Consider the following 15,366-nt stretch of genomic DNA (forward strand, 5'->3'; position numbering starts at 1 on the left):
AATTTGTGTTCCGATTATTTTTTAATGATCCTAGGGACAATTAACTTTAAATTATGCTTTAAACTCTGTTTTTGAAACATGTGTATAGAGTGGAGATTTCGCATTGTCGAATGGAAAGACAATGCATTGTTTATTAAATAGTTTACTTTATTTACTATGTGTGTATTTTGCAAAAAACTAGATTTTTTGAATGGAAAATTCAAAATTAATATATCAACTTTCAATTAATTATTTATATCAATATCGAAATTAAAAGTTTTTGATACAAAAAAAAATGTAGTATGCATGATTCACTAGTCATCTATGCGCATAACACAACCAGACAAGCTTAGAAAGGGGAAATAATTTTAACACATCCAGCGTGCTAGAATGATTATTTTATTACTGGATTCTATAAAGCAACATAAATCAAATTAATTGAAATTATATTTAGACATAAGAAAACAATGGTAATGTCAAGTAATGTAACATAATGTTAAGTTGTGGCCGTTTTCTGATTTTCTCTATTAATTATTTATTTAATGTACCAATGGTTTCTCATACTAGATATATCGGGCTCGGTTTGCGGGCTTGCCCTATAAATCATACATCGCCTGATAATGCTAGAATATACCTGTGTGCGGATCATATGTCTGTTAATATATTCCCATTTCCATTTATACAGTTTTCAAAAAGTAACCGATATATGGTAAAGACCGCGAAAAATCTAGCACTTATTATCAATAATAAAGTCAATCGTTGTATGATAATTTGTGCATTACTGTAATTTACGGTGAGAAATTCACCAAATGTCATACATGTATATCGATTTTAATCACGTTAACCTCTACTATATTCCAACTATGATAACGTGTTCAAAATGGCTTCAACTTTTATTTACGTTATCTGTCTGTTTTGTCAACTCGGATTCCTCGTAACAGAGCAGGTTTTAGACACACGCAATGATGATTTTGACTTTGATGGTCTACCCGGTGTTACGTATGAATTTAAGGTTGAAGTACACGCCGGTCACGAGCAATGTTTTTACCAAAGAGTTAAGCAAGGTGCCAGGCTGCATATTTCGTATCAGGTCAGTGTCAAATTTCTGCATTAATAGCGTCTTTAAATGTAAGTCTTTATAAAAAGTTTACAAAGTATAAAATATGTGGAATATGCACATATTCTACATTACGCTAAGGTTCATCCTGTATTATCTCCCTTATGACGTTAAACCTCAGCGATGTTGGGGTTGAAATATGTCTGAATATTTCGACAGGTATGTCAGCAGTGTGGGTTTATGGAGAAAAGAACCAATATAAACGGATTTAGTGTAGCGTCTTCATTCATGCGTTTCATTGACGTAAAAGATACAATGATTTCTTTTTTGGAGATTAGAAACGAACGTGGATTTGATTTTATTGTCCACAAAAGAACTTCTTCGGTGACTGTGGTCTGTAGGATAATTTTGCGTTATACCGAAACCAAGTTAATTTAAATGCAGTTACTTAGTATATACTAAAATAAACTTATTTAGTCGATATCAGAGGTGTATACTTGAACCCGATGGACCAACATTCATTCAAGGACTGCGCACCAAGGCTTGGGAGTGTAAACTCTTTAAAATGTAGAAATGGTACGTTATATCTAATCAAATGCTACTGGCCCAAAGTACAAGAAGTTTTAAGTGGTTATGGTAGCGAAATTACTTCCATATCAATAAAATCACATTTAACGAAAGTACAGCTGAGAGATATATTGTAGGTTTTGAAAGGCGGTGGTGCTGACAGGATGATCGATGTCTTTGTATTGGACCCATTCAGGGACATGTTAGACTCAAAGTATGGTCAGCCGGATGGTATGATTGACAAAGACATTTCTATAGAAGGTAAATAGTTTTTCATTACAAATGGGTGGGCCTTGTCTTACCCGCGAGTACATTTGTACTAAAATATTATGTTTATAACCAGGGTTACATGTAGTTTCAAAATATAAAAACAATCTGTCTCAGATTGGTTAGATTAAAATAGGACATGTAGGGCAAATCTAAAATTTCCGATAACGGGAGGCGTAAATAGAAAAAAAGGCCGCACAGAATTTGTGTAAATCAAGATTTCATACTTATAGAACTTAACTAGAGGGGGCGCACGCCCGGCACGCCTTTTTAAGACCCCAGTCCTGTCTAATACCACTAAGAAGTTTTCTAGAAACTTGTGAAATTCACGGGTTAATTCTGATTTATTTTATTAAGTACATGAAATGATGTATTTACTATCTTTGAACATGCGAAAAACACTTCTTTATTTCATGGATAGTTCAATATGTTTTTGATAGAACAGGTACAACGTTCTTACATGACTGTACATGTAACACTCTATATTCAATATGATACATGTATACATGTACTAGTACATGATCATACATATGCATTCTGAATTGCCGTTCCGATCCCTTTGCTATTAGTACATGTATACATGTATATGACTGCAGTCTTCGGTTATATGACACAATAATCTGTCCGTGCAACTTGTGTCAGATTTCCTTAACAAAAACACAAACACACAAAAACTATTTTATTAGATTGACAAAAGGATGTTCGGATCATGGATCATTGGAAATCATAAACCTGGTCGTGGCGGATCCAAGAGGTTTCGTATGTACGAACCCTCTTCTTTTGTTCTAATTTCAAAAATTTTGGAGATAAATTGAGCATCAATAGCTCTTTTGGAACCGTTTTCTTTGAATTTTCCGATACCTGCTACTTCGAAATTAAAGGCGCTAATTTTCATAAATCTCACCGCAATACCGTTCCCATAATAAATATACAAAGTTCCTTTGACTATGTAGGAAGCAATCCAGGGAACCAAGATTGTATCGGAAATCGAAAGAACGCAATCCAGGGACAAATACCAGACAGGGAAAACAAACACACACTACAAAGAACATAAAATAACAAAAATTATAAGTACAAAGGAACAAAAAAAAATAAATAAAATTTTATGTGATAATGTTTAATTTTGATTTCCATATGCTACAGGTGTTTATGCTATATGTATAGACAATGGCGCAAGTCGATACGGATCTAAGCTTGTATATTTTTATATGGGGACATATGTGATGGAGGACTGGGACAGATACCTCAAGGAAATAGAAAGTATGAGTTCAGCTGTAACAAATTTTACAGTAAGTTTTCATAGATATTGTGAATGAAAGAGAGACAGAGTCATTAGAAAGAACAGTAACACGCATGCACATGTATAATGGTTAGTCACAAATGTCTTTTCATGGTCGCTTACTATATTCACATTTCTTACATAAGGTTACGATCGGCAGTTAAATCTTCTAAAATTAAAATAGGGCATTTCTTCATATAAATTTTAGCTATCCAAATAAAAGGGTGGTTTGAGCATGACAGAAGATAGCGCACAAAATAATTAATCTATGCCTTTTGATATGGTGTAACCGGGTTTTTATATTCGCAAAATGGAGAATGAACATTTCATAAGACTCGAAAATAAGAACATACTTCATAGTACAGCGTCACTGATTTCACTATTACAAGTACAATAAAAAATATTGAAGTAAATGCCAGGGAACTATGATTTAACAGGGGCGGATCCAGGAACTTATAAAAGGGGTGTATTATATTTGTGTTTGTGGGAAGCAGAATTCTCGTCTAGAAATCCATAAAGGGGGTTGCAAGCTATCATTGCTAAATTTTTTTCTCAAGTTTTGCACAATATTAACTAAATTTCGCAACAAAGTTGTTAAAAACTTCCGAAACAATTACTTTTTCTTTTTTTTATTTGTTCTTTAGTTTACATCTTACATTCTCGTGTTTTATATCATCGACTTACAACCACTTTTTTTTATCTTTTCAGAGTACAGTTACCTCAGTACAAAATTCAATAGAGGCTGTCAAACAGCACCAGGCCCAGTCAAGAATGCACGTGATCAAAGACTGGTACCTCGTGACGGGAAATAACAAATATGTCATGTGGTGGTCAATGTCTCAGATTTGCATTATTGTATTTACATCGGCGGCACAAATTTACTCTTTAAGACGATTATTTAGAGCACCTGTTGCTTCAACTAGCTTTAAACCAAGAGCATGATGCATATTCGTCATACTTGGTAGGAAATCTATAAAAAACAATCACCGTGTAGATTCCTGAGAAACGGATGAATAGAACAGAGACAGAAATGAATGCATTTTTATGATGCAATTATATGCTTTTTATGCTGCAATAAACTACATTAAAAAGGTTCATTGCCTGCTGTAAATACGCCTTTGTTTTGGTGCTATAGATTGATTATCTTACTAGATATTCACACGGAAAATCAGGTCCATATTGATCAATTTCTTTCATGTATTACCTGTACTTGATATCTGTTTTGAACATATCAGGTAATTTTGTGTTTCAAGGATTTTTTTTCATTAAGAGAACAATTAAACCACAGAAGTCATTTACAAAAGTTGAGCAATATCAATTTAGTTGGGCTATTACATGACCCAAAACCATACGGAGGTTACTTACATTTGCACAATGTAATCTTGGCCCTTACTGTCTTTTGAATAAAGACAAGAAGCAGTGATAATACATGTAGCTATTCAGATGATCACTGATTAAACAACGGCACTAAACTTTACACATTATCTGTAAATTTTTCTCACAGTATATCTCATACGGTTTCAAGGGTACTTACGAAGATAAATTAAGGCCTTGTGGTTGGAAAAATATTTCATCAATCATTATAGCTTTGCGTTACTCAAGTTTGTTGCGAAATTCAATACAAATACACATAAGTGCTACAATCTAACAAGTGCGTTTATTATTATCCACGCAGTTTTGTAGTCGATTTGTAGAGGCGAAACAAAAGTATACTAGGCAGGAACGCTGTTATTGGGTATAAATATAATGTTACTGAAATAAGAATCACCGAGACAACTCCGAAGCATTTGGTTTATTCATGTTGGTACTAAATTTGCCATTTCAGTACGGAACTGGAACTGATTTGGAATTTGCCTGAGAGACTGCTTTAATTCTTAGAACTTTAACTTCTGAACATGTTCCTATTCTGCTTCAATAAGGAGTATGGCTTCGTTGGACAAAGATGATCAATTGTTTATACACCGTGGTTTATGGGTTATTGTACAATTATAGTTCTGGAAGTACTAAATTGACTAAATTTTATACTTTTGGAACAGAAACTGTTTAGAATCAAAAATTAACATTCAAAGTTTGAATAAAAAGCACGATTTTAACACGGCTTGCATACTGACCACCACCTTGCCACCTGCGTTACCGTACCATGTACCAATACAAAGTCTTACTCCTGTATAATTCATAAAACGAAATAAAAAAAATAAAAAAAATAAAAAAAAAAAAAAATCATTCATTTCGTTATTTATTGAGCCACATTACTTGTCACTGTCATCCAACACTTTCAGTGATATTGAATCTACATGCAAATATGAACCATGTGCTACAATTGGACGAATATATTTCTAAAATGTAGACGCATTTTTTTAATGATGTTTAATTTACTGGTTTTATTTGTGCTTTGGCTTATTTGGTAAGTATTGCAAGCTTGATACTTTAATACTCATCTGTTGGTTCAGTTTTGTGCAGAGAAAAACATTTTTCATTGTTCTATGAAATGATATGCGCAGTAAATCTATAAGGCGAAATTGTTTTCTGTATATTTCTAAAAATAAAGGCTAAAACACAGGTGTGGTTTGATAGAAAATTTCCTCTAAAAGTAACACGGGCGAATACTTCGTTCAGCTTTGATTATACATTTTATATGTACTACATGGATTACATTGTGGATACATTTGACTGCATAACAGCATACCAGCATACTCGGTATTGTTTTTCGTGCCAGTCCATTAAAGAGTTGACCGGTCCAATAATACGCTTTAAAAATTCAGGTTTTCTATTTAATTTCTAGTTAACATTAAGCCGAAATAGCCTTGAAATTAATATTGCTATTTTAATTTTGAAATAAACATTTAAAAAATGTATTGTTTTAAAAAAATCCATATCACAAATTGGCTTATTAATAAACACTGCACTGGTTAGAAATATGATTTTTCTCATTAATAACCAGTTATACATGAATGTCACCGATCAGCAATGATAACCCCTGGAATACTGCAATAGTCATCCGAGTTGTCTCTTACCATTAAAGTCTTCCTAGGGCCATTATGACCTTGGACATATATGTGGTTTATTATGAAAAAAAAATCATTTATCAATACTACGTGGTTTTCGCCTTCACTTCTGTAATGTACAATGGAAAACCACGAGTTTAATATTTAGCGTTAAGTATATGCGCTTACCTTTAAGAAAAAAGCTAAAAAGATTAATATATCCAATTTAGCATTTAACACGAAGAATGTTGCTCTCATGTATATTGTACAGAACCCCTTATTTGACTTGAAGCTATAGACCAGGGGGCGGATCCAGGATTTAAGGTTAGGAGGGGGCACAATTAAAATTTGCCGAGCAGAGCGAGAGGAAAAAATTTGAGGTTAATTTTTTGAAATATTCTTCTAGAGTGGGTGCAATGTAAATAACTTTTGTGGTAAAATTAGCGAGAAATTAAAGTTTCAACCGCCTAAATCTACCCCTGACAACCCATGCTTTGCAAATTTTAGGGGGGGGGCCGCACGCCCGCCACGCCCCGCCTGAATCCGCCCCTGTAGACAGCCGGTCCAATGCGGGGTTTTTAGAATAATAGTTCAAAGATTCGTACAGTATTTGTGTATTGTATACTATGCTATATAAAAATTAGTAATAAATAGTTCTTATAAAGATCAGGACCAGCTTTAATGTTCTGCGTGTTTCTGAATCATATTAGTTTTAAATATGACCCCGTGCAGGTCCGGGTGTTAAAAGAATAGGCCTGCAGCAGCGCTAAGCTTGTCGTAAAAGGCGACTAAATAGTGCTCAGAAACCTAGCCGGGGGCTAGGCGTTCTGCCCACAGAGCAACTGGGATGTGTGCCCCAGGTGGTGGAATGGGGTACCCCTGGCGTGTTACATGCTGGGGTTGTCAGGCTATATTACGGAAAACCTAACCGCAAACCATAGTGGTGCACCGTGTTTGGAAAGATGCCCTGCTGTGGTATTCGATAGGGGTAGGAATCTTTGCGCTCCGCCACAGGAGGCTAAATTGCCCGACCTTACCCATCCCCCCTTTTTCTAGTGGCAAACAAAATTTGTCGACCCTATTATCCTTGTGACCAATCCTTTTTTTTTCCCTTCATTTCATGTTCATTTTATCATCCATTTCATGTTCATTGTCTGAATATAGCTGAAATATTGCTGCTCGGACATTAAACCCCAACAAACAACAAACAAACAGTTTTAAATATGTAGGCGTTTGTCAAAAAATTTTTCTTTCTTTTGATGTAGTGAAACTAGACGCACAGACATTCGGAGATGCTCAAAACTATAATTTAGCTTACAACAAGAAAGTTGTTATGAGTTCTACCAGTGGACCATTTATTGGTGATTCATGTGTCGATGGGTTTTTAAGAACTTTTTGCCATACCAATCGTGAGTCACGGCCATATCTTTGGATTGACTTGGGAAAATCTTATGACATACGAAGAATTGATATTTTTAACAGGAACGTCTATGGTAAAGTATATTTTAATAAACAATGAGAATCACAGAACTGCGACATGTCAAAAATTACAACAACAAAAATGTTTCGAGGTAGATAATACATGTACAATCCCTTTTATCAGATTCAACTAAGCTTAAAATCCGTGGATCTTGCAAACCAACTTTAGTCAATCGTCACCCAGAGGGAAAACTCGCGAGTATGGATTGGCTATTTGTTACTGTGATTTGCCTATTTATTTATTTTACACAAATTAAAAGACAGCTGAACTTGGCCATAAAGCCATTGAGCGTCGCTTTCAAGACATAATAAATATTCAATGTGCATACCTTCAAAGTCAGTTAATTATGCCTTTTACTATCGATAATGAATGTTTAAGAAATGAAATGTGTATACATTTATAAGCAAATTGAAGGTTGTACATGTGTCTGAAACAGCGATGAGCTATACATACTATTTTCATGTTTTGAAGGACAACGGCTCCATCATCTTGAAGTGTCGGTTGGTCGACAGCTACATGCCATGCAGTACTGTGGGCGCTTCCGGGGACCAGGATACGATAATCAGCAAGTAGTAATGAGATGCAGGTTATATGGCAGATTTGTCCAATTACGCATCACAAGAGGATACGGAAATATTCTTCAACCAAGTGAAATTAAAGTATTTGCAAAGTAGACTTTCAAGTTTTGAAATCAAGGTCAAGGTCTGGGTTATATGTTTTCAAGGGTGGATCGAGAGTTGACGAAAAGGTCAAGAAAGGTTCCATAAAAAGGAGTGACTAGAGCTATGTTTGCTTATTGTCCTACGATTTGCATGTAATTAACAAAACTTTCCAATATCAGTGGCGGATCCAGGGGAGATCGGGCCTCCTTAGAAAAAAATGTTGATAAACTGTGTGTGTTAAATCATGAAAAACACTCCCTTCGTGACCACCACCGGTTATGCTGTCAAGAATTCTTTTTACCCCCACCCCTTATCTAAAACTCTGGATCCACCACTGAATATAAGGGTGGGCTCCAATCCCGGACCAATTAAGGATCCGCCAGAAATCAAATTTTTCAGCAATTATTTAAGTAATCAGATATGTAATTTGGAAGCTCAAACTTGAGAGGGATACAACTAATTGGACTCTTCTGTCGTAATATTTACCTTGCCCCAAATAACATCTCAAGGCGTAATTTCTGTGACAAAATACATAGACATTTGCCATTTGACATAACTTACCTTGTGACTATGCCCCCTTTTAAAGTTTTTTGTTTATCTTACCCCCTGCCCTGCATTATTCCATCAAGTAATCGGTCAAATCAAGTGACAAGTATACAATTATCTTTTTTGTCATTCGTTTTACAAAAAAAAAAGACATGCTTGAAAAACCTGGAGTAAATACTATGGTGGTGCGCTACTACATAGAAGTACTAATGTTTCATAAAGTGCAATAGAAAAACAAAATCTTACGGGCATATATGTATGCAGCAATATATTTTAAAAAAAGGGGTGGACTTTGCTATCATGAATTTGCCAAAATTTAGCACAAAATCAGCACAATTTTCCAACAAAAGTTAACATCTGGCACCGGTATCCGTACATAATATATATACACCTTGGTTCTTATGAGGACTACCATTGAATTCCATACTTATGTTATGTTATTATCTTGTGTGTAACTAACTACATGTACATGCGAAATCATACACATGCTCTACAACTGAATATTATCTATAAATTCGTAAATTGATCTGGGAAAAATTTCATTGTATTAATGAAAAGAGTGATGAACTTCAAGACTAAACCAATACTCTCCATTTATACGATCGGATTGATCTTTTCACTTGCGCATGTCAAAACAAATGAGGAATTTGATTTTGATGGACTGCCTGGTGTTACATATGAAATGAAGTTTGAAGTTCAGGCAGGACATGATATGTGTTTCCACCAAAAGATCAGAAAGGACGCTCGGATTTTCATCTCATATGAGGTATATATATATGTAAATGTGTATGTCCGTATTTCCCACGCTGTTTTGTCAATACTGTTTTATTAACCCAACTTTTTAAGTTTAAAGACATAGATACATTATTTGCATGAAGTTGATAAAAGACAAGAAGTCGAGGGTTTTGTTTTCTGTCTTTATTTAATCAAGCCTGTACCCAGTCAGAACCGTTTGTGGTGGTTTCCAACTTTGTTTTTTCCGAATTTAACAGACTTATTTTATCTCTTTTTTTTACCATTCCTTTTTACTATTGCCTAAAGTTACCTGTAATGAACATCTAGACTACATGGTTTCCTTACAAATAGGGTACCAGACAAACCGGAAATAGAACAATTGAAAGTCCAAGCACCGGGAAAAGGAGAAAAAAGTCCTTTTCAAATAGATATTTTTTTATGTAACAGTATACGGAGCACATTGATCATAGGACAGAAAATACACATTCATTTTTTTTGTTATTACAATAACCTGCCCTAAATTGAACCCATTTTTGACTTTGAAATAGGTTCAGTTATGAAAAACGTATTCGTTAATTTGGGCTCAAAAATAAATTTAGATTGATATCTTGGGACTAAAAAGTGCCCGATAAAGAAATATCATACTATTACACCGAGCATTCTTTTTGTAATCTTACAAAATCATACAGACACTATCTTTTCAACTGATAATGTTTAAAATGATGTAAAAACAGTGTGTTCAAAAAGAGTAGATGGAGGGTAGGTTCGTTAATTGATTGATTGATAACATGGTTGGTTGGCAAGTTTATTGATTGACGATAAGATAATTGGTAGGTACGTTTATTGATTGATTGATTAATGGTAAGTTGGTAAGTTTATTGATTAATTGATAAGATGGTTGGTTGGCAAGTTTATAGATTGATTGATGTAATGGTTGGTTGGTAATTTCATTAATTGATTGATTAGTTGGAGGGTAGGTACGTTTATTGATTAATTGATAACATGGTTAGTTGATTAGTTCATTGATTGATTGATATGATGGTTGGTTGGCAAGTTAATTGATTGATGATAAGATAATTGGTAGGTACGTTTATTGACTGATTGATTAAATGGTTGGTTAGTAAGGTAATTGATTGACGATAAGATAATTGGTAGGTACGTTTATTGATTGATTGACTTAATGGTTGGCTGGTAAGAGTATTGATTGGATGATGACATGGTTGGTTGGTAAGATTATTGATTGATTGATAAGATGGTTGGTTGATTAATTCATTGATTGATTGATAGCATGGTTGGTAGGTACTTTATTGATTGATTGATAACATAGTTGTTTGGTAAGTTAATTGACTGATTAGATGGTTGGTTGGTAAGTTTATTGATTGATTGATAAGATAAAATTTATCTACTAGAAAAAGTAGGTCTGGTTTACCTTAAGACGGGTTTTCGAATTATCCAGTGTTAGGTTTAAGCAAGTTTCTCTTTATACATAGTAGTATAACTTATCGAAACTTTACTTACATGTACACAAGAAACATAAGAAAATTGCATGTGACAAAGATACTCAGAACACCTGTAATCATTCCTGGCATTTTATTTCCACTGTATGTCCTAATTCGTTTTCACATTTAGTTTATTTTTTTTTATTTTACTTGAGTATATAGAGGCAAAACCTTCGCTGCACCTGTGTATAATGAAGTTTTGGGGCCAGCTGCAGTCTACCTGCCCTATGGTACATACTGTATAAGGATTTCATCGTCGTTAATTGAGGACATATGGGTGGCCTTGGGCTGACATTTTCATCCCGGTTGGGTTGTTGTCTCTTCGAAATATACATCATACATATTCTCGTTTTATTGTTCTTTAAAAGTTCCATCAATACCTAATGCTTCTTTGCCTTACACAGGTTTTACGAGGAGGTGATAGACTCATTGACTTCATGTTTAAAGACCCACAATTAAATGTCCTAATATTACATAAGGATGAGGTGGATGGTCGAGTTGAGCGTGTTGCTGACATAGAAGGTAATACATATTGCCGCTATTTCTTTGTCTGCAAGCACATTTTTTCTTTTTTCTACTTATCTTCAGGATTTTGTAATAGTAATTGAGTTTAAAACTGACGTTGTTCGTATAGAATAACCCCTTACAGGCATGTGACGTCTTCTCATAAAGCCTCAACCCGGAATCGTGGAAATAGCCCAAATGTTACAAGTATGAATAATACACATTTCGAATTAGAGATGTTTATGATAAAGGAATCAAGCTCTGGATACAGTGTTATTTGCAATATGTCCAGTTTTGTTTAAAGTTATCCCCTAAAAACTCGTTGATTTTACACTATCGCATTTGATAATGAATTTACAAAAAAATTCAAACAAACTTTAACTCGGGACACTTGTTTTAAAAATTGGATTTTTAAATTTTAAGTAGAAATACATAAAATACATTAATTGTAGCTTTTCTACTTATGGGTCGAAATATCACATATCTTTAATTTTGTTGTGCTGTTAACAATGCGTCTGAGTATTAAAATATATCAAATTTTTGTATTCTGACAGCAGGGAACCTTGAATACACTAAAATTTTGTTTTTTAAGAGATATCTCATGTTTTGCCCCCTGAGTGTGTTGCAATTTTCACCTGAAATATATATATAGATATCTTTGAATTAAAAATCCTCGTCTGTTCCATAAAAAATTAAGATTTGAGATTTTCAATTATTTTTTCTTAATTTCTTATTTTTTATCATGCATGATTCTTACTGCTACTTAAAAGTATACCTTAATCATACAAATTTCACGTGCTATTTTTTTTCTTCCAGGAACCTATATGCTTTGTGTGGACAACACAGCCAGCATTTCTAGATATTTCTATGGTACCAAACTAGTTTTCTTCTATCTATCAACGTACGTACCAGAGAATTGGGAACAGTATCTTAACGAAATAGAAGGTTTACACTTAACAGTATCCAACTTTTCTGTAAGTAATTGTTTCTAACATACCTTTTTTGTCAAGAAATTTCTGAAACAGGACATTCAACAACAATCATTCAGTCAATCAATCAATAACTTTACCAACCTACCACCTTATAAATTAATAAGTAAAGTACCTACCAACCATGTTATCAATCAATAATATAATCAACCAATTATCTTATCAATCAATCAATAATATAACCAACCAACTATCTTATCAATCAATCAATAAACTTACCAATCAACCATCTAATCAGTCAATTCACCTACCAAACAACTATATTATCAATCAATCAATGAAGTACCAACTAACCATGTTATCAATCAATCAATAACTCAACAAACCATCTAATCAATCAACCATTAATCTTACCAAACAACTATCTTATCAATCAATCAATAAATTGACCAACTAACCATTTAATAAATCAATCAATAAACGTACCTACCAATTATCTTATCATCAATCAATAAACTTGCCAACCAACCATCTCGACAATCAATCAATTTACCTACCAACCTTTCACCAATTAATTAATTAACGTATCAACCAGCTGTTCCATCAATCAATCATTCAATAAATGTGTCAAACAACCATCTGATCAATCTATCAATAAACATACCAACCAGCCATTCCATCAATCAATTAATAAACGTACAAACCAGCCATTCCATCAATCAATCAAACAACCAGCAAATCAATCTATCTTTTTGTTTTATCACTTTGATCGAGTTATTTCTTCTTTGCATTTGTACATCCAGCTGACTTTGGCATGATATGATATTATGATAAAAAAATGATATTTTAACCACAATTTGCTTGATTTAAGGCATCATAGGCTTCAATATTTGATTTACACAAATTTGGGTTGTTTATCACGAAAAATGTGAATGGAACTAAACATAATTCTGCCAATTTAGAGTTTTTAGTTAGCATCATATGTTTTTATGCTATTTGACCATGTCCAAAACCAGATCTAGATTTACGGTTTTATTTAGAAAAAAAACATATTTCACATACATGTAGGTCGTGTATTGTAAGGTTTGTACTACCGATGCATTATCAATATCCGATATCGAAAATAAATAACATTATAACAAAAGAGGTAAACTAAGATTTCCTTAAATAGTTCTGAAAACAAGAACGAATACGTCAACTAAACTCCGAAATGTTTTGTTTAAAAAAATATGGACCGTTCGAGTACGTGGAATTATGTCGCGCTAAACGCTTATCTGAAATACAAAGAAACCTGTCTTAACTAAACCCTTTTGGACTGTATAATTTGCAGTTGGTCTTATTCTATTTCAAGTTCGAATTGCATTTAAATACAAATTACTTATCAAACAATACTGCAAAGTTCGTTACTTTTGCTGGTCCCAAAATGAAAGGTTTGATTTAATTCAGAGGTGTAAATTATTGAATTAGAATAGTTTCTGACGTTTTTCAGACATCGATATCAGCAGTGCAACATTCTATAGAGGGTGTAAATGGACACCAGGTTCAATCCAGAATGACTGTTATAAAAGACTGGTACCTAATTACCGGAATCAACAAATATATTGTCTGGTGGTCATGTCTTCAGATAGTCATCATCTTGATAACTTCATGTTTTCAAGTATATTTTGTCAGACGTCTTTTTAGGATTCCAAATATACCTCAAAATTCCAAGCATCAATCCTCATAGTATTAAGAAACTGTTCATTTAGAAACCTCATAGTATTTAGAAACAAGGATCCTGTGATTTTGGTCGCACAGACTCAATTTCATTCCACTAGTTTTTTTTGTATTGGTGTGTTTACTTATGTGGAGTACATTTGAAATCATGGTGTCAGTGTGGCAACAATGATTGTTTCGTTTCAAAAGTGGATGACTCGGAGTACATCTTCCAAGTTCCAAAAATAAATAGTAATAATAAAGAGATCAATTGGTTGTCACCATTTGTCAAAGAAATTCGAGTGCTTGCTATGTTGTCTTTTTATAAATCCACTATTTTTAATTACAAACATACATGAGTTTGTGACCACTAGTACATGAATAAAAATTTGCATGTGCCACTGCCTAGATCATTCATGACCCCTCTTGAGATACCATGTACATATGTAAATGTCAGATTCATTTAGAAATGCTAGACCTAACTTTTGTACGAAATTTTGTTTTGCTGAAATGTGTTCAACGGGCCTCGAAACACTAAAATTATAGCGCCAAGATGCCGCGTATGAAAATATTGTTAGAATAGACCCTTGTGTACTATCTGTAAGATAGTCAATGAACATGCGTAGAGCATGCTCAATATACACTTCCCCGAGGAAAATTCTTTTGTTCTACCTAAGCCCTACCTCGCGGAAGTGTACATTGAGCATGCCCACCAACTTACCACAAAAGGGTCTAATAAGAAATAGAAATGATTGGAAAAGTTTGCAATGCAGATCACATTATCGTCAATTGATTTAATTTTTCTTTTATTGATCAGCACTATAAAATGCATAAGTCTTAGATTAGGATGCATTGAATACTACTCAACAATTAAACACATCAGCGAAGAATCATGCACTGCTCTTGAAATTGCTATTGCACACGAATATGCTTCTCTGAAATTTGTAATAAGACTATGTAAAATCGAAAAGACTGCACAGAGTACAAACGTACATGACACAAATCGGTAAGGTAATAATTTAAATTGATTTAAATTGACTTTTGATTGATCATATCTCTTTTGCCAATATAAGCTATTTTCCATGGACTTACTTGTCAGCAGTCCGCAATTAAAATAATTCTAAACTAAATAAGACTTTGCAGTGAAGGAATAAATCTGAATTTTGACTGGAATTGTTTTTAA

The 15,366-nt window shown here is 33.7% G+C and overlaps 2 protein-coding genes across 2 annotated transcripts; both read left to right on the forward strand.

Annotated features, from left to right (window-relative positions):
• The first annotated feature begins 814 nt into the window (after positions 1 to 814).
• On the forward strand, positions 815 to 4,244 carry LOC148601101 (transmembrane emp24 domain-containing protein 6-like). Its single transcript, XM_088556225.1, has 4 exons — positions 815 to 1,069; positions 1,741 to 1,864; positions 3,014 to 3,159; positions 3,858 to 4,244. Exons 1-4 carry the CDS (start codon positions 860 to 862, stop codon positions 4,089 to 4,091), a joined length of 714 nt encoding a protein of 237 aa, XP_088412351.1. The 5' UTR covers positions 815 to 859; the 3' UTR covers positions 4,092 to 4,244.
• Positions 4,245 to 8,309: 4,065 nt separating this feature from the next.
• On the forward strand, positions 8,310 to 14,559 carry LOC148601102 (transmembrane emp24 domain-containing protein 5-like). The gene is made up of 4 exons (XM_088555994.1): positions 8,310 to 9,587; positions 11,460 to 11,577; positions 12,376 to 12,533; positions 13,978 to 14,559. Exons 1-4 carry the CDS (start codon positions 9,372 to 9,374, stop codon positions 14,212 to 14,214), a joined length of 729 nt encoding a protein of 242 aa, XP_088412120.1. The 5' UTR covers positions 8,310 to 9,371; the 3' UTR covers positions 14,215 to 14,559.
• The last annotated feature ends 807 nt before the right edge of the window (positions 14,560 to 15,366 follow it).

The sequence above is a fragment of the Perna viridis genome, chromosome 12 (assembly GCF_037379345.1).
Source record: "Perna viridis isolate PV_CMFRI_1.1 ecotype Kerala chromosome 12, ASM3737934v1, whole genome shotgun sequence".
NCBI classification, from domain to species: domain Eukaryota; kingdom Metazoa; phylum Mollusca; class Bivalvia; order Mytilida; family Mytilidae; genus Perna; species Perna viridis.